General features: G+C 46.0%; 1 protein-coding gene across 5 annotated transcripts in view; it reads right to left on the bottom strand.

The window, feature by feature from the left end:
* EVC2 (EvC ciliary complex subunit 2) overlaps window positions 1-20,269 on the bottom strand; it is a 165,317-nt gene that overhangs the window by 26,844 nt on the left and 118,204 nt on the right. For all 5 annotated transcript variants that reach the window (XM_024992973.2, XM_024992972.2, XM_024992975.2 and 2 more), the window contains 1 exon segment: window positions 14,634-14,756. In XM_024992973.2, the coding sequence (XP_024848741.1) occupies window positions 14,634-14,756 (123 nt within the window).

The raw sequence follows: 20,269 nt of genomic DNA, 5'->3' as shown, positions 1-20,269 counted from the left end.
GGTCTTTATACAGGGCTACGATAGTTTAGAGGATGGAGAAGGGGAAGGGGGAGGGGAAAGTTGTGAAGACCTCGGCATTTGAGCTGGATATTGAAGGATCCAGGCATTCAGGAAGAGGGACCAAAAAACCAGAGGCACTGAGGCCGGAATGCACGGGGTCCCTATGGGATTAGTGAGAGGGTGAATCAGACCAAAACTGAGAGGAAAAGTGGAAGATAAGGACATAGAGGTCAGACAGAGACCACAGCACAGAGACCCTCACCACCAGGTCAAAGTAGGTAGCCTTTCTCTGGAGGCAACAGAAAGGGGGCTATGGAAAGCCTACTAAAGTTCTTAAAAAGGAAAAACGTGAGTGATGGGAGATAAACAAGAAAAGGATGAAAGGCCCCCTCATGACACACCTGCCATGAGCAAAATTTTCATGTTTCCTCCATGTGATTTCAATCTTCCCCACCTTTGGACAGGTAATGGCTCCAGTAAGCTATAAGGTCTAGTCCCCTGGAGACACGCAGGGTACAGTGAGGTAGCCAGGAGGGACAGCTCATTTTATTTATGCAAAAGTGAAAGTTGCTCAGTCGTGTCTGACTCTTTGCGACCCCATGGACTATACAGTCCATGGAATTCTCCAGGCCAGAATACTGGAGTGGGTAGCCTTTCCCTTCTCCAAGGGATCTTCCCAACCCAGGGATTGAACCCAAGTCTCCCGCATTCCAGGCAGATTCTTTACCAGTTGAGCCACAAGGGAAGCCCTATATATGCAAAGTTATTCCTAAAATGGGGGATAAGTGTAAAGCCTTTTGTATATACTGCAAGAACAACCTGGACAGTGAAAGTAAGAAAAGAAAAATTCTTTAACAACCTATTTCTTTCTTCTTTGGAAAACTTAATTTGTTAATTCCAGCACCATGAGAATGTGCCTCTAAAGGGGGCTTTCATCCTTGTCTAAAAGAACTCCTGGGAAAAGATACAGATTTGCATTTCTATGAAGTATTAATGACCGATTTAATTAAATATTCAAACCACCTAAAGTAATAAAAATTCACTTCCAAAACAGTGTGCTGCTAAATACTCTTATTTTAAATGTGAAGCTCAAACAATTTCCTAGTTTCCCTGACAGAATGTGCATTTTGAAGGAGTTTCTTCTATGCTCTCTCTGATGTCCTTTATTGCAAAATAAAATCAACCTGTCAATCAGCAGAGAATTATTGGGACTCTAAGGAGTTCAAGACATCACACCCCTCCTCCTTGCACAAGTTTGGAAACAAATGCAACCGGATGCATGGGTAAGCCAGCCAGACACCAAATGTCAGCTTCAATATTGATGAAAACTAGATTGGAGAACGTGGCTCAGATGAGTTTGCAAATGAGTGGACACTCCCCCAAACAACCAGCTTCCCCCACAAGCTCATCACATCATGGTCAGAGAATGGGGGCTTCCTGCAGGCAGGCGGGCTTCTAAAGAGAGGGGGAAGCTCAGTTCCCTCGTTAATACCACCAATCAGATAGCACCCTTCTTGGAGAGAAGCGGGCAAGGAATAGAAAGAGGCCAGGATGTCACCAGCAAAGAGAAAGGAAAGCCAGAGGTCAGAAAGGAGTCACATCAGGAATTTTATATCCAAATGCTGGGGGGAGATGCTGATGAAACACTATTTAAATATAAGCATTCACTCCTGTTCGAGTGGCTGGCCACCCCCCAACGCAGGTCAGTCTACATCATGCTTTGCTGGATGGATTCAAAATTTAAGACTTTCTCCTTTATCTTGCATCAAGAAGGGGGTGGACTCAGTAAAGGTATGTTCATACTTGTTGAATGAAATAGCACCCTGCTAAATAAACATCATTATTTAAGATAGCAAAGTCGATTTCTATGCCTGGAAAGACATTTTCACCCACCCCCTCATCTAGATCATTAAAGTGCAAAAATCTCAAACAAATTAATTTGACTTTGGAGGCCAGTGGGCTTTGGTTAAACCAGTCAGTGTAGTTTTGTTTGTGGATGATCTGTAATCTCTTATGAACTCTTACCACCGAAGTAGCTATGTGACCTAAACAAACTGCTTAACTTTTCTGAGTCTCGGTTTTGGATGTGTAAAGCAGACAATAAGATAACAGGTGACAATGTCTAGTACAGTCTGTGGTTTAAGCCCCTAATAAACAGTAGCTGCCATATTCTTACTACTACTATTATTTTCACTATCATTACTATAATTTGTTAAATAGAGCTTCCTTTAGGGTGCAGGAAAAAGATAAAAGACAATCAGATCAGATCAGTCACTCAGTTGTGTCTGACTCTTTGCGACCCCATGAATCGCAGCACGCCAGGCCTCTCTGTCCATGACCAACTCCCGGAGTTCACTGAGACTCACGTCCATCGAGTCAGTGATGCCATCCAGCCATCTCATCCTCTGTCGTCCCCTTCTCCTCGTGCCCTCAATCCCTCCCAGCATCAGAGTCTTTTCCAATGAATCAATTCTTCGCATGAGGTGGCCAAAGTACTGGAGTTTCAGCTTTAGCATCAGTCCTTCCAAAGAAATCCAGGGCTGATCTCCTTCAGAATGGACTGGTTGGATCTCCTTGCAGTCCAAGGGACTCTCAAGAGTCTTCTGCAACACCACAGTTCAAAACCATCAATTCTTCGATGCTCAGCCTTCTTCACAGTCCAACTCTCACATCCATACATGACCACGGGAAAAACCATAGCCTTGACTAGATGAACCTTTGTTGGCAAAGTAATTTCTCTGCTTTTGAACATGCTATCTAGGTTGGTCATAACTTTCCTTCCAAGGAGTTAGCATCTTTTAATTTCATGGCTGCAGTCACCATCTGTAGTGATTTTGGAGCCAATAGCTTATAATATTAAGAGTTTTCTTTCCTCCTTTAGGAAATTTCTTCATTTCTAATTATAAAACACACACACAATGTAGAAAAATATTAACAATTGAGATTCCTGGTGAAAGAAAGTAGATTTAAAACATGCATCTACCGTTCTAGTTTTTCCTGTGGTCATGTATGGATGCGAGAGTTGGACTGTGAAGAAAGCTGAGTGCTGAAGAATTGATGCTTTTGAACTGTGGTGTTGCAGAAGACTCTTGACAGTCCCTTGGACTGCAAGGAGATCCAACCAGTCCATTCTGAAGGAGATCAGCCCTGGGATTTCTTTGGAAGGAATGATGCTAAAGCTGAAACTCCAGTACTTTGGCCACCTCATGCGAAGAGCTGACTCATTGGAAAAGACTCTGATGCTGGGAGGGACTGGGGGCAGGAGGAGAAGGGGACGACAGAGGATGAGATGGCTGGATGGCATCACTGACTCGATGGACATGAGTCTGAGTGAACTCCGGGAGTTGGTGACGGACAGGGAGGCCTGGCGTGCTGCGATTCATGGGGTCGCAAAGAGTCGGACACGACTGAGCGACTGATCTGATCTAATCTGATCTGAAGGCTATTCTACTCAAGTGAAACTTTACCTACTGACTACTAAAAATCTCAGTCCTCTTCCCTCATTTGGCTCCTGACATATGTGCAGCAAGGCAGGAGACTAGTCTTCTCTGGGAACTCTGACCAGACTTCAAAAAAGTTCTAAAAATACTGTTGTTAGGAGTTCTCCAAGTTCATGGTTCAGCCCAATCACACCAGAGTGAAGGTCACAGTCTGCAAACCCCAGTTACAGCTTAGAGACTCCAAGCAGCTTTTAAGTACTCCACTCTTAAACATGAGCAGACCACCAAGGATGGCCACTTTCCTGGGAAAACTCTAATGAATATAGAGATAGCAATAAATATGCAGGAATTGAAAAAAAAAAAACCTTAAAAAATGAATGTTCTCAGAAAGATACAAGAGCTATAGAAGCCTTAAAACAACAAGAGAATGTTATTTCCTTAAGAAGAGACTGTTGAGAGAGGGGAAAAAAGCTCTTGAAAAAAAAAATGAAAATTAAAAATATAAATAAAAATTCAAGGGCTTCCCTGGTGGCTCAATGGTGAGGAATCTGCTCACCACTTCGGGGGACATGGGTTTGGTCCCTGGTCCAGGAGGATCTCACAGACTGCAGGGCATCTGGGCCGTGGGCCACAACTACTGAGTCCATGCTCTAGAGCCGGTGCCCCCAACAAGACAGGCCACTGAAATGAGAAGCCCGGTGCCACAACTAGAGAGTGGCCCCCATTCGCCACAACCTGCCCAGCAAAGAAGAAAAAAACCTGCCCAGCAAAGAAGACTAAAACCTGCCCAGCAAAGAAGACTCAGAACAGCCAAAATAAATAAATAAATAAAATTAAAAAAAACACAACTCAAAGGTTTGAAAAAGAAAAGATGTTCCCCAGAATGTAAAGCAAAAGAACAAAGAGAAGGAAAATAGTAAAAAAAGAAAAGTAGATAAACGGTCTGAATAATTAGAGATCTAGAAAGGCAGATTAAAGACCAGGAGTAAATCACCAAAATTAGTCACGAAAAGTTTCCAGAATTCCAAGATGGGTCAAATTATCCATCAATTATGGGAGCAGAAGGAAACATTTTCAGTCTTGCAAAATTTTAAAATATTAAATCCTTCATGTGTCCTTTCCTCGGAAACTAATACAGGATGTATTTCAATGGGGAAACAATGGGAACAGTGACAGACTTTATTTTTTTGGGCTCCAGAATCACTGCAGATGGTGACTGCAGACATGAAATTAAAAGACTCTTGCTCCTTGGAAGAAAAGCTATGACCAACCTAGACAGCATATTAAAAAGCAGAGATATTACATTGCCAACAAAGGTCTGTCTAGTCAAAACTATGGTTTTTCCGGTAGTCATGTATGGATGTGAGAGTTGGACCATAATGAAAGCTGAGGGCTGAAGAATTGATGCTTTTGAACTGTGGTGTTGGAGAAGACTCTTGAGAGTCCCTTAGACTGCAAGGAGATCCAACCAGTATATCCTAAAGGAAATCAGTCCTGAATGTTCATTGGAAGGACTGATGTTGAAGCTGAAACTCTAATACTTTGGCCACCTGATGCGAAGAGCTGACTCATTTGAAAAGACCCTGATGCTGGGAAAGATTGAAGGCAGGAGGAGAAGGGGATGACAGAGGATGAGATGGTTGGATGCCATCACTGACTCGATGGACATGAGTTTGAGCAAGTTCTGTGGCTTGGTGATGGACAGGGAAGCCTGGCGTGCTGCAGTCTATGGAGTCGCAAAGAGTCAGACACAACTGAGTGACTGAACTGACTGTATTTCATTAAAGGAACATGTCAGGAAAGAGAAGAGTGAAGGGAATTCGTAGCATGACCTCAAGATGGCAGCTGTGCATGAAGTACAGAGACCAATGCCTGGATTGGAGCACAGCTATCCAGAGGCACAGACAAAGATGTCCTTAAGAAAATGGAAATTACAGATGACATGACTTGTGTGATGGTCCTGATAGGATATTTGGCCATTCACCAAAAAGTAATTAAATTAGTGATAAGTACATAGAAAAGTAACCAAAGAAAAAGAAATCAAAGGACAACAATGACTCCAGAAAAAACTAAAAGTTATATAGGAAAAAAAAAATCTGTTTTTATATGACTCAGATGTGGATACTTTTTAAATAATCATAGTAACAGAAACCTTAAATAAGATCTAACTGCATTGAATATGGGGGAGAATAGGAAGGGCTCATGTGTTGCACGATGATAGAAGAAAAACAGCTGTATCTTATCTTCTACAAAGAAAAGTGAATAGATAATACCAAAAATAGACAAAAAAAAAAAAAGAGAGAGGCAAAATACCCAAAAGAAATGGGAAGGCAAGCATGGTATTTAACGATATGGATGTAAACACCAAAAGATCAAACTGAACAATTACAAGTTGTTACCTCTTGGGGCTTGCAAATGTGTATGTATGTGGCTGAGAGGGCTGCTTTTTGGGGGGCACAAAACTCATAGAATTACACGACTCTTTAAAAGAATGCATGCATGCCTAAGTTTGATAAAAATGAAAAGTGAAATTTTAGAATGGACAATGTAGAAAAATGTTACCTCAACCAAACTATCCAAAGATAACCATGGCAACATTTTGGTATGAGAAAAGTAGAAGTAGAATAAAAGACTAGAAAGGTAAGCTGAAGACTGTTTGTAATGTCTTGAAGGTAAAGCTCAGGAATCTTGCCTTTGTTTCGGAGCAGTGGGAACCTATGAAACTTCTCTTAGGAACTTTGCTCAATATTCTGTAATAACCTAAATGGGAAAAGAATTTACCAAGAATAGATATGTATGCATATCACTGAATCACTTTGTTGTATATACCTGAAATTAACACAACACTGTTAATCAACTGTACTTCAATATAAGAGAAAAATTAAAAACAAGCAAATTCCCTTAAACTGGTGCTTCAGGGAGATGACTCTGACAGACTCTGCCTTGAGGGGTAAAACAGGGTCAAGAACCGACAGGAAGAGAACCATCTGGAGGCTTTCCTGGTCTTTGTAGGTGGATGAATGGATTTTCCCTTCCAAAGTACCCTTTTTTTTTCTCTCTCCCAAGCTTTATAAGGACTTGCACCATCAATCTTCTCTCTTGTCAGGTCATCTGAAAAAGCACATTATTCTCATGCTTAAGCTCCAGTCACTTTTGAAATGACAGGTATGTGAAGAGCCGCTGCTGACAGAAGCCGTTCCGTTCTAGTCACCTCTGCGTAATTGCTGAGGCTGCTGCAGAAACACACTGGGGTGCATGGTCGATTGCAGGACAAGAGTTTCACTCCTGATGAAGGGATTGCTAATGAAGTGTGCAAGCATGGCATATTCTGAAACCTGGAAACAGTGAATGAATAATGAATGGGTGAATGGTTATGTGGCAGACATGGCACTCAGACAGAGGGCATCACTAAGACAATACCAGAAATCATGGATGAGCAGAAAATACAGTCTTGCCATTTTCATTTATATTTGAATGTCCCTAAAGATATATATGAGGTCTCCTACATTGCAGGCAGATTCTTTACCATCTGAGCCACCAGGGAAGCCCAAAGATATATATGAGAAATTTGTATGTCAGTTCAGTTGTCTGATTCTTTGCGACCCCATGGACTGCAGAATGCAAGGCTTCCCTGTCCATCACCAACTCCCGGAGCTTGCTCAAACTCATGTCCATCGAATCAGTGATGCCATTCAACCATCTCATCCTCTGTCATCCCCTTCTCCTCCTGTCTTCAATCTTTCCCAGGATCAGGGTCTTTTCCAGTGAGTCATTGCTTCACATCAGGTGGCCAAAATAATGGAGCTTTAGCTTCAGCATCAGCCCTTCCAACGAATAGTCCGGATTGATTTCCTTTAGGATTGATTGGCTTGATCTCCTTGCAGTCTAAGGGACTCTCAAGAGTCTTCTCCAACACCACAGTTCAGAAGCATCAATTCCTCGGTGCTCAGCTTTCTTTATAGTCCAATTCTCACATCCATACATGACCACTGGAAAAACTACAGCTTTGACTAGACGGATATACTCTGTGCAAAACTGGCAACAGAACACACCAAAGATGAACTGAAATAGTCTTCATTTCTGGATCTATCAAATAAAAATTGGCTAATAGAACAAAGAAATGAGCATCAAGAGACCTGTGCTTTAGGCTTTATTCTACCACTCCACAGCTACGAGATCTTGACTAAGCCTCTCAACCTTTCTGAGTTTCAGTATTCTCACCTGTGAAATGGAAATAGTAAGAGTTGCTCTACTTGATTTACTACAAAGGGGTGTGGGATACACACAGAGGTTCCAAGATCATCTGAAATATCAAGAGATTGAGAAGAACCTAAATGTCTTTTAAGTGAACATCAGTTAAGTCATGTAGGGTTCATTCATATCATGAAATGCTATACTGATGAAAAAAGCAACGAGGAAACTGTCATGTACTGATACAAAAAATCTTGAAATTCCAGTGTTAAGTAAAAAAAGCAGAGATGATAGACAGATGATAGACAGACATAGAGGTGACAGATAGACACAGATAGATAGATGAACATAGAGAGACAGATAATAGACAGATAGATAGATCTACTTCTGATAGCTGGACAGTAAAAATGAGCCACATAGTTTGTGCTGTTTTCTACTCTGCTCTATGGATTGGCCCAGGCATTAAAGCAGGAGAAAGAAGCCACATTCTCTGTCCTGGTCAAGGCATTCCACAAGTAAAACCTTGGCCAGAGGCCCTATGCGTGGCAGCCTTCCAGCCCTACAAACTGACCAACTGCCCCAAGCTCTTGAGAGTTTCCTGAAGTTCAAGGTGCATGTGTGCGTGCTAAATTGCTTCAGTACTGTCCAACTCTCTCATGGACTATAGCCCACCAGGCTCCTCTGTCCATGGAATTCTCCAGGCAAGAATATTGGAGTGGGTTGCTGTGTCCTCCTCCCAGGGATTTTCCCAATCAAGGGATCAAACCTGTGTCTCTCACGTCTAAGCTGCATTGGCAGGTGGGTTCTTTACCACTAGCACCACCTGGGAAGCTCAAGGCAGATGCTCAAATGTCCCTTTACCAGTTGGGCACGTGCCTCCGAGCCGCCCCCCTTGGCTCCCCTGCAGGAGATGGTAACAGCACTGACATGATCGACCCCTGCAGAGAACAGTTCTGACCATCTATCAAACCCACACTGGAGCCTTATTCTTGCCGAGGCATCTGATGTTCCCAGAGATGAACCCAGCTCTTGACTGGGGCTGGGACTGCAACTTTACCTCCATCTCACACTTAGAAGCAGAAGGAAAGGAAGTGGAAAGTCTAAGACACGGCCCCCAACCCGAGAGCCAATGAGAGCAGAGGTCATGAGAGGAGGACCAACCAGCAGAGACCAACTTCCAGAACTACTAATGAATATATCCTGCAAAGGATCCTGCTACTGCTACTGCTAAGTCATTTCAGTCATGTCCGACTCTGTGTGACCCCATAGACGGCAGCCCACCAGGCTTCCCCGTCCCTGGGATTCTCCAGGCAAGAACACTGGAGTGGGTTGCCATTTCCTGGACCCAGCCTAATAAGGCAAGTCTTAAAAGGACAAAATGAATCCCAATATATGTACATGTCAAAATTTCAACAGTAATAAAGAAAATACAAAAGCCAGTACCTAACATGTAAAATCTACAATGTTTAGCATCCAATAAAAAATTACCATGTGTGCAAAGAAGCATGAAAATATGGTTCATAATCTAGAGAAAAATCAACCAATGGAAATGAGAGAGTTGATGGAATAACCAGACAAGGACACAAACTGATCAGAAAAATAATTGAGGTGCAAAGACCAGAAGGGAGGTTACGAAACTGTGATTATTTGCATACAGGATGCATTATTATGGGTTTCTCAGGTGGTGCTAGTGGTAAGAACCTGCATGCCAGTGCAGGAGATGTAAGAGATGCTGGTTCGATCTCTGGGATCTCCTGGATCTCCAGGAAGATCTCCTGGAGAAGGGAATGGCAACCCACTCCAGTATATTCTTGCCTGCGAAATCCCATGAACAGAGGAGCCTGGCAGGCTACAGTACATAGTATTGTAAAGAGTCGGATGTGAAAGAAGCCACTTAGCACAAAAATTATTAGGCAAAAAATCAGTAGAATCAACAGATACATGCTCACAACCATCCCAAGAGATAGGTATGTCTGCCATCACACTTGAAAGATGAGCACACTAGGGAGGGCACAGGGTGGTTAAGCAACTTGTTCAAAGTCACACAGCTAGAAAGTGGCAGAGCTAGGACTTGCACTCAGCAGTCTGGCTCTGGAGACAGAAGAAGGAAGTCTGGAAAGACTTTTAAAAATTGGTAAGACTTTTTCACAACAGTATCAAATAAGCCCCAAACATAATTAAAAATAGGTCATCATTCACAATTGCAACCAAACCTGTAACATATCTGGGAATCACCATAAGGAATACACAAGACCTTAGGTATATGTGACCCTAGAATTTGTCACCTAAGCTTAAAATATAAGGGAAAGCTAATGGGAACAGACATGCGGTGAAGGGGAGACTGGGACTGTCCCAAGCATATTGAGATGGAGGTTCACCCTATATAATGGAAACAAATGGAAAGATCCTATTAAAGATCCTAAAAGAAGGTCTACATAAAATAAGAAACATTCCAACTTTTTGGAGAAGACAATTCTCAAATGAGCCTCTAATTTTAGTTCAACCTCAACAGAGATTTCTTTTGGAACTTGGTTCAGTTCAGTTCAGTTCAGTTGCTCAGTCATGTCCAACTCTTTGCGACCCCATGAATCGCAGCACGCCAGGCCTCCCTGTCCATCACCAACTCCCGGAGTTCACTCAGACTCACGTCCATTGAGTCGGTGATGCCATCCAGCCATCTCATCCTCAGTCATCCCCTTCTCCTCCTGCCCTCAATCCCTCCCAGCATCAGAGTCTTTTCCAATGAGTCAACTCTTCACATGAGGTGGCCAAAGTACTGGAGTTTCAGCTTCAGCGTTATTCCTTTCAAAGAACACCCAGGACTGATCTCCTTTAGAATGGACTGGTTGGATCTCCTTGCAGTCCAAGGGACTCTCAAGAGTCTTCTCCAACACCACAGTTCAAAAGTATCAATTCTTCGGCGCTCAGCCTTCTTCACAGTCCAACTCTCACATCCATACATGACTACTGGAAAAACCATAGCCTTGACTAGACGGACCTTTGTTGGCAATGTCTCTGCTTTTGAATATGCTATCTAGGTTGGTCATAACTTTCCTTCCAAGAAGTAAGCGTCTTTTAATTTCATGGCTGCAATCACCGTCTGCAGTGATTTTGGGGCCCAGAAAAATAAAGTCTGACACTGTTTCCACTGTTTCCCTATCTATTTGCCATGAAGTGATGGGACCAGATGCCACAATCTTAGTTTTCTGAATGTTGAGCTTTAAGCCAACTTTTTCACTCTCCTCTTTCACTTTCATCAAGAACTTGGTTAACTTATTCTAAAATATACACCCCCCCCCCAATATCCCCCAGGTTGAAAGTCTGCATCTGTGCATTTGTAATGAGCCCATCAGAAGGACCAGGTATCTGTGGAGGGTCACGGGTGTACTCCAGCCACCCTGGACAGCTCCTCTGACCAGAGTTAACACCTTACTCTGATAACCTCTCCACTGGACAGAAAAGGTGGCCAGGTAGGAAGCCAACATTCATCCCTCTGCTGGTCTCTCTTTTCCTCTCTGAATCAGTCACACAGCTCTTTCCAAAGTAGTTACACTCCCCTCATTCAAGGCAGAGCTTGGGGTAGTCAGGGGGGCTTTCATGTGAAAGCAAGAGGCAAACTTCTAAATGGTCCATGCACAAATTGCCTGCTCATCTAAAACTGTGAATGTCTCAAGAGCAGGATCCTAGAACAGGGCCAGAGAAAAGGCCACAAAATGTTTCTTACAGGAGGAGGTAAAGGGACTGAGGAAAAGGGGAAAGCCAAGGAGGTCAAGGAAAAGAAGACAGGTGGAAGTAAGGGAGGGGATTTCGGGAGGAGGATCAACCAGTCCTGCTGGGAGACAGAAGCCTCCTTGCAGTCACTACAAGCCCAGCCCCGTGACAGGAAGGGCACAGGTGATGGAGACAGAAGTGCCTTGTGGGAGCCCCAGCTCAACCCCTCCCTGATGGCGTGACCTTGGGTAATTCCCTCAGTCTTTCCAGACAGAAGAGTCCCGAACAGGGACACAGCGATTTGGGGCTGAGGGTGTGGGGATATCTGATGCAGATTCTATTTAAGAAAGGGGGTGCCTTCCAGGTGCTCCCAGCCTGCTCTGCAACCCCAGTCGTGAAGCTGTGGTCCCTCTGGGGACACCCGGGTGCCAGCCAGGCTGGGGCTTGACCATGGATCTTGGGGCAGTGGTCAACAACCCCCCCTTGCTCCATTTTGACAGCTGCACGAGCTTAGAGGGGCTTCCCAGTGCTGAAACAAGATCAAACAACTCTCAGCTGTTGCCATACCACACCACCCCCACCCCCGCCCAAGCACTGTCATTTCTCTGCAATTACCTTGCAAATAAAAAATCTGAACAACGGCCGCTTGGATGTTGAGATGCGGCTGATCAATTTCGGGGGGAACATCAAAGCCGCGGACTGGGGAGTGCCTATTTTACTGGCACTTGCCGCAGTGTAACAGCCATTTGTGAAGATGGCCTGTCGTGAAAAGGTCACAGCTGACAAGTGACTCTTGGCTGCCTTTCTCTGTGAGCCTGGGATGGGGTGGTCTATGAGCTGCTCCATCACTGGGAGAAATGGGCATGGAGCCCACTCCAAAGGGAAAAAGCACCTTCCAGCCCACTGCTCCTCACAAACTGGTGGGCTGTTACTGTCGTTCTCTGTATTTAACAGATGTGGGAGCCAAAGCATGCTCATCCAACATTGCACAACTGCAGGATATAACCGTGTTCCATGACAATATTCCCTGTCGGCCCTGAAGACGAAGGTGAGATACAGCTTTAAAATGTTGGGCCCACCACCTCCTGGTTACAGAAACCCAGGTGAACTCAGTTGGAGACTCAGTTTCCACATCTGTAAAATAGGGATATGGATCATTCCTATTTCTGAGGGAAGTCAGGAGGGGTAAAGCCTATGGAATGAGTGAGAAACAGGTTAGAATAGTGGATGTACGTGGGGTCAGGGGAACTCAGGGAAGGTGGGCTGCTGCGTCTGGCTCAGGGAACTTGGGGAACTTCTAACCCCATCCTTCACTGTCTCTATCCTCCTTCTTCGGTGCTGATGAGACTCAGCCTGTCTTCCTAGCCAACACTTGAGATCTTTCCACCACAAATCTGCTCCCACACCCCCTGGATAGACCCCAGACTCCAGCAAACCAGCCTTTGCATGGGGCTACAGGCTCTCTGGGCTCCCCCAAACCTGCACTGTGTCCTTGGCTATGGCTCAGGCCACCCATTACTCCCACCAAACCAAACCCTAACTTATCCTTCTCTGACAATATCCACCTTATGTCTGACGTGCATGCATGCATGCTAAGTCGCTTCAGTCATGTCTGACTTTTTGGGACCCTATGGACTGTAACATGCCAGGCTCCTCTGTCCATGGGATTCTCCAGGCAAGAACATGGAGTGGGTTGCCATGCTCTCCTCCAGGGGATCTTCCCAACCCAGGAATCAAACTCAAGTCTCCTGCAGCTGCTGCATTGCAGGCAGATTCTTTTACCACCGAGCCACTGGGGAAGCCCCCTTAAGTCTGACAGTGGGTCCCAAACCAGTGTGCGTTGGGGGAAATGTCTTGCCATGCCTGCCATGTTGCTAGTTCCTCCGTGTAGCCCCTGCCCCCTCCACCCCTTTCCTGGTCCCCTCCTGGGTGAACTGGGAATGCACTGGGCAGGCTTGGCTCAGCTCTGCTCTGGAGCCCCATTCCTGCTCCTCCAGGAAGCCTGCCCCCAGGACACCCCACGGATGCCTGAGATTGGTCCGTTTAATTCTGGGGTGTTTAGCAAGCCCATTTGGCTCTCATATAATTTCTAGCTCCTGAATTAGCCTTGAACAGTAAGACAGATGGTATTTCCACCTGTCCCTGCCTTAGTCTTTGTCTCATGTCTCAGTTTTACATAGCACACGAGTGGGAATAAGGGTGCTACCGCTTGGTCTCAGGGGACATCAGCAACCTGGCACACCGGAAGGGACCTGACCTTGCCCAGAGCAGACGCTATGGCTCTTCGCCAGATGACGCATTTGTGTTCTGAGAAATACAGTTAAGAAATAATAATAATTTTAAAACTTAGGCAAACGACCTGTGGGACAGCAGGTAGGAACAAAAACAGCAGCTCTAGAATATGGTCCATACATCCATTCACTGACACACTCCTCCAAGGGCCTGCCCTTACTGGGGGAGGTGGCAGGCACCCCAGCAGTGACAACGTGGTGTCAACTCCTAAACCTCACCTCCTCAGAGACACCTGACCTGACCCTCCCACCTGCTGCTGATTCCACTTCCCTCTCACCATCCCCCTGCCCCAGCACTATCACAGCATCCTACTCATTTCTTTAATGGCGCTGACCATAGTCATGCATTTTAAGGGCTGTCTGTCTAGAATATGCATCTCTGAGAGGAGGGACCACCCAAGGGATCATGGTCCCTTCAGCATCCCAGTGGATGAAGGCACAGCGTGAGGCATGCTGGGACAGGAAAGGAAGCTGGTGGGGGCGGGGTGGGGGAGGGGTGAAAGAGAAAGCAGGTGTTCCAGGAAGGCTTCCTGGAAGAAGGGACAGCTGAGGACAAAGTTGACTTGTCCAGGTAAAGAAAGGCGGAAAGGCAAACCCAGGAAGAGGGAAGGACAGATGAGCAGCATGTGTCGTACATGGTGTACAGACAAACCAAAGCCTCGCTGGGGAGATGAGGAAAGGGGGCTGGAGAGGGAGGTCAGGTTGCAGGCAAGATATAGGGGGAGACAGAGGGAACCAGCACAAGTGAACCCCTCAGCACCGAGCCAGAGGGAAGCCTGAAGGACACACCTGAGACTTCTGGGTGGAGAAGTGGAGGAAAAGCGTTCCAGGCAGAAGGGCCAGGAGGAGAGGCACGGTGGTGGGGGCGGTGCCCACGTGCAGGATGTGAGCACAGCGTGAAAGCCAGGTGCAGGATGGAGGCGGACACTTACAGCCCCTGAGGGCTCTGTGTGCCCTCAAACCAGGCGGCGGCCAGCCCTGTGATGAACGAAACACTGACCTTTTCAACCAGGTCTTCGGGAGCCTGTTCCTTGAACAGCTGAATTTTATCTTCAGTGCACTTCTTCAAAAGGTCTATCTTGCTTCTGCTCTTGGAGCGTGGCTTTCTGGCCTTGGACTGTGGCTGGAGTGGGGAGAAAACATGGGTGAGAAAGTGATCACCAGCAGGCGGGTGCAGCCCTCAATCTCCTCAAGCCCAGAGAGACTCCTGCAGCTCTCTGCAGTGCACAGCTGTCTTAGCCAGAGAGGGGTGGAGAGATGAAGCCTTTCCTGGAAGGAGCTCCGGGCACTGGCCTTTGGTCTTGGCATACTCTGGGGGCTCGTCCCACCAAGGGGAGGAGAAGGTTGCCTGTGGGCAGCACCGGAGCTTTGCAGATGGAAAAAGACACTCTCAGAGGTTCAGAGAGCACCATGAAGACAAGGTGATGGAATGAGCGTGCTGGCTGTTATCTCATGTTGGGTGGACGGGGACATGCCTGCAGAGGTGAATGGCTGCTGAGGACATCTGCATGCATCCATTCAAGGAAGCACTGTGCTTGAGGGCCGGGGCAGGGGGTGTTGACATTGACCATCCTCCTAGAACAGCAATCTGCACACCCTGCACACACATACTAGCTGCTCCCAAATGTGAGGAAGTGACACTGCAGCTGAGCCTGGCAGGACAAGGTGTCAGGAGTGTGAAAATCTGGGAACAGACCCCAAAGATCTGAAGCCCACAGCAAATGTGAGAGGGATTAAGGAAGAGGTCGTGGGTGCTCAGTAAACTGATATTCAAAAAATGAATGAATGAGTGTAGCAGATGCTACAATCTCTGAGCCTCAGAGATAATAGCGCCTACCTCACAAGATTACTGCCAAAACAAAACACAATGTAACATAAGTGTTAGTCACTTAGTCGTGTCCCACTTTGTGACCCCATGGCTCCTCTGTCCATGGGCTTCTCCAAGCAAGAATACTGGAGTGGGTAGCCATTCCCTTCTCCAGGGGATCTTCCCAGCCCAGGGATCAAACCCAGGTCTCCTGCATTGCAGGTGGATTCTTTACTGAGCCACCCGGGGAGGCCCTAAACCACATAAACATAACAACATAATATAACATACGAAACACAACAATGTGACACAATACACACAGCATAACACAATCCAATATAACACACCACAGGCTATAGCTATGACATGGCAGAGTTCTGTGACAACAGAAGGTATGTAACCTGAGAATGTGACAACAGGGCATGACGTAACACAGCACAACAGCCCAGTGCAGCACAGCCCGAGGGAGCACAACCAACGCGACGTAACACACCCCACCTAAGAGGCTCAGAGCAACATGTGGTCAGTGGTCACTCCCGCGAGGGCTGGTGCTTTGCGCTCCCTGGCTCACATGCCCACCCTTGCTCCTCTCTTTCATTGCCATGAGCTCCCAGAGCCTGCTCTCGACCTGGACTCAGGCCTGCCCACCAATCTCCGCCCTGACTCTCATGACCATGGTGATAATACTAGAGGGGACCAGCATGTCCTCAGGGCTTGCCCTAGCCCACTCAGAGGAGGCAAGCACCTAAAGGATAATTCACTGAGTTCAGATGCCCCATTGGACAGAGGAGGAGACTGAGGCCAGGAGAAAAGAATCAGTGGCCTCAGCCACATCACAGGAGCCCTGAGAACTCGACAGTGAGCCTCCAGACCCCTGAGCCCAATGTCTTTAAGCACTCAGGCTGGGTTCACTCACTCCATGAGTGAACTACAGTTTTTATCTCCTGTTCTAAAGGAGGTGAGACCACACAAAAGAAGGAAATTGTGAGTCAGGGCCTCTGAGGAACAGAGCTGGCCTGGAGGGTAAGATCCTAAAACCTAGAGCGAGGATTGGCACTGGGACAGGGTGAAGCCAGAGTGGGACAGAGGGTCTGATCATGTACACCTCTCTCAGTGCCCACGTGCTGTGATGTCAAGTCAGTTGACCTTAGAATGGGTACTGACATGAGGGAAATGGGAAAATGCTACAAATCAGGAACAATGAACTTCCATCCAGAGTCAGTTTACCAGCACATGGCCAATCAAGGGTCAGATTAGGTGGAGACCACAGTAGAGACCTTGAGACCACAGTAGAACTTGTATCCTAGCAGAAAGTGCCAAGGAAAGGCTTGAAGGAAAGAGGAGGGAGCAATCTGACTTACATGTCTGTAAGAGTTTACGAGAGCCTCAGACACTGGTGTGATCACTCATCTAGAGCCAGACATCCAGGAATGTGAAGTCAAGCGGGCCTTAGGAAGCATCACTATGAACAAAGCTAGTGGAGGTGGTGGAATTCCAGTCAAGCTATGTCAAATTCTGAAAGATGATGCTGTGAAAGTGCTGCACTCAATATGCAAGAAAATTTGGAAAATTCAGCAGTGGCCACAGGACTGGAAAAGGTCAGTGTTCATTCCAATTCCAAAGAAAGGCAATGCTAAAGAATGCTCAAACTACCGCACAATTGCACTCATCTCACACGCTAGTAAAGTAATGCTTAAAAGTCTCCAAGCCAGGCTTCAGCAATATGTGAACCGTGAACTTCCTGATGTTCAAGCTGGTTTTAGAAAAGGCAGAGGAACCAGAGATCAAATTGCCAACATCCGCTGGATCGTGGAAAAAGCAAAAGAGTTCCAGAAAAACATCTACTTCTGCTTTATTGACTATGCCAAAGCCTTTGACTGGGTGGATCACAATAAACTGTGGAAAATTCTGAAAGAGATGGGAATACCAGAGCACCTGACCTGCCTCTTGAGAAACCTGTATGCAGATCAGGAAGCAACAGTTAGAACTGGACATGGAACAACAGACTGGTTCCAAATAGGAAAAGGAGTACTTCAAGGCTGTATATTGTCACCCTGCTTATTTAACTTATATGCAGAGTACACCATGAGAAACGCTGGGCTGGAGGAAGCACAAGCTGGAATCAAGATTGCCAGGAGAAATATCAATAACCTCAGATATGCAGATGACACCACCCTTATGGCAGAAAGTGAAGAAGAACTAAAGAGCCTCTTGATGAAAGTGAAAGAGGAAAGTGAAAAGGTTGGCTTAAAGCTCAACATTCAGAAAACGAAGATCATGGCATCCAGTCCCATCATTTCATGGCAAATAGATGGGGAAACAGTGGAAACAATGGCTGACTTTATTTTTCTGGGCTCCAAAATCACTGCAGATGGTGATTGCAGCCATGAAGTTAAAAGACGCTTACTCCTTGGAAGGAAAGTTATTATGACCAACCTGCTGCTGCTGCTAAGTCACTTCAGTCGTGTCCAACTCTGTGCAACCCCATAGACGGCAGCCCAGCAGGCTCCCCCGTCCCTGGGATTCTCCAGGCAAGAACACTGGAGTGGGTTGCCATTTCCTTCTCCGATGCATGAAAGTGAAAAGTGAAAGTGAAGTTGCTCAGTCATGTCCGACTCTGTGCGACCCCATGGACTACAGCCCACCAGGCTCCTCCGTCCATGGGATTTTCCAGGCAAGAGTACTGGAGTGGGGTAACATTGCCTTCTCTGATGACCAACCTAGACAGCATATTAAAAAGCAAAGACATTACTTTGCCAACAAAGGTCCGTCTAGTCAAGGCTATGGTTTTTCCAGTGGTCATATATAGATGTGAGAGTTGGACTATAAAGAAAGTTAAGCACCGAAGAATTGATGCTTTTGAACTGTGGTGTTGGAGAAGACTCTTGAGGGTCCCTTGGACTGCAAGGAGATCCAACCAGTCCATCTTAAAGGAGATCAGTCCTGGGTGTTCATTGGAAGGACTGATGTTGAAGCTGAAACTCCAATACTTTGACCACCTGATGCGAAGAACTGACTCATTTGAAAAGACCCTGATGCTGGGAAAGACTGAAGGCAGGAGGAGAAGGGGATGACAGAGGATGAGGTGGCTGGATGGCATCACCGCCCGATGGACATGAATTTGAACACACTCCAGGAGATGGTGAAGGACAGGGAAGCCTGGTGCACTGCAGTGCATGGGGCCACAAAGAGTCAGACACAACTTTGGGACTGAACAATTCCCACAGTTATCTTCCTTTTACTCATTTTATAGATGAAAAAATGATGGATAAGAAAAAGAAGGCTAAAATAAATAAGATAAAATAAGAATAAAAATCTTTTAGGTCCGAGCTTCCAGCTCACTTGCCTGCAGGATAACTCGCCCACACCCCCAGGCTGGCAGGGGAGGAGAGCCTGGTGATGGAGTGGCTCCTGGGGTGCCCTCCCAGGTCTGCCCACCATGATGCTCTTCTCATGGTGCTGCTGGTGAAGATACCCAGGCTCAGCCAACCACAGGCTCCATCCCTCACCTCCGCCCATACATCTCTACAGGGTTTCCAGGGACCAACCTTAGGCCCAGGGCAGATGCTCTGCCCCTCTGGGACACAAGGCCAATTCACTTTCAAAATCCAGAACTTTGAACAGCTTACAGTCAGACAGTTAATTCCTGCTGGTATCAGCCCTTCAGTCCTTGGTCCAGCTCAAAAGCAAGGGAAACACACTTCAGTTCAGTTACATGGATATATATATATATTTTTAAACTCACTCTTCCAAAACCTTTTACACATTTTTGGGTATAACCTGTTCCTAACTCTGTAAGTATCACCATTTTATATATCTTGCAACATTCTAATAAGAGAAATAGAAAAAAAAAACCACTTCAAAATAAAATCATAACGTTTTTGAAAAACTATTTTCATGTATTTATTTATTTAGGCCGTGCTGCAGAGCCTCTGGGATCTTAGTTCCCCAACCAGGAATGGAACCCAGGGTCCCTGCAGTGGAAGCATAGAGTTCTAACCACTGGACTGCCAGGGAATTCTCAACTCACTATTTTTTTTTAATGTGCATACTAAGTCATCATGTCCAACTCTTTGCGACCCCGTGGACTGTAGCCCGCCAGGCCCCTCTGTCTGTGGAATTTTCTAGGCAAGAATACTGGAATGGGTTGCCATTTCCTTCTCCAGGGGATCTTCCTGACCCAGGGACTGAACCCGAGTCGTTTATGTCTGCTGCATCAGCAGGCGATTCTTCACCAATAGCGCCACCCAGGAAGCCCTTTTTTTTTTTTTTTAATGTGAAACGATATAAAATCTTCCAAGTTGGTGCTGTTCACTGATTTTATTCAGAAAGGATGTGGCTGAATTTTTTTTTTTCCTCCTCAAGGAGAAGCACTGGGTTTAAAGTCAGAAAGCACCAGCTCCAAGACCAGTCCTTCTACTCTGTCCTAACTCAGTCAATTAATTCACTTTTCCTCTCGGTCAGTTTTCTCATCTGTAACATGAGGACAGAACACCTACTCCCGGCCCTGCTGTTAGCCACAGCTGAGTTGACAGAAGTGTAAGTGATGTGAAATGCTTTCAACATCAATGTGATATCACCTCAAGGGAAGTCCCCCACATTCTGCCCACATCTGCTGGTTGGTTGGTTCAGTCAATAACACTCACTGCACACCTACTAAGCACCAAGCACATTCTAGATGCTGGGATGGAGTGGTGAATGGGAACTACAAACAGGGAGCTTGTTGGTGGGGGCTGGTGCACAGACCATGAGTACATTGAGTAACCAGGACATTTCAAATCGCGATCAATTCTACGAAGAAGCAAGAACACAGCATTCTGAAGGATGCT

The sequence above is a fragment of the Bos taurus genome, chromosome 6 (genome assembly GCF_002263795.3).
Source record: "Bos taurus isolate L1 Dominette 01449 registration number 42190680 breed Hereford chromosome 6, ARS-UCD2.0, whole genome shotgun sequence".
NCBI lineage: Eukaryota > Metazoa > Chordata > Mammalia > Artiodactyla > Bovidae > Bos > Bos taurus.
The sequence above is the reverse complement of the archived record's forward strand: the minus strand, read 5'-3'. Positions and strand labels throughout refer to the sequence as shown.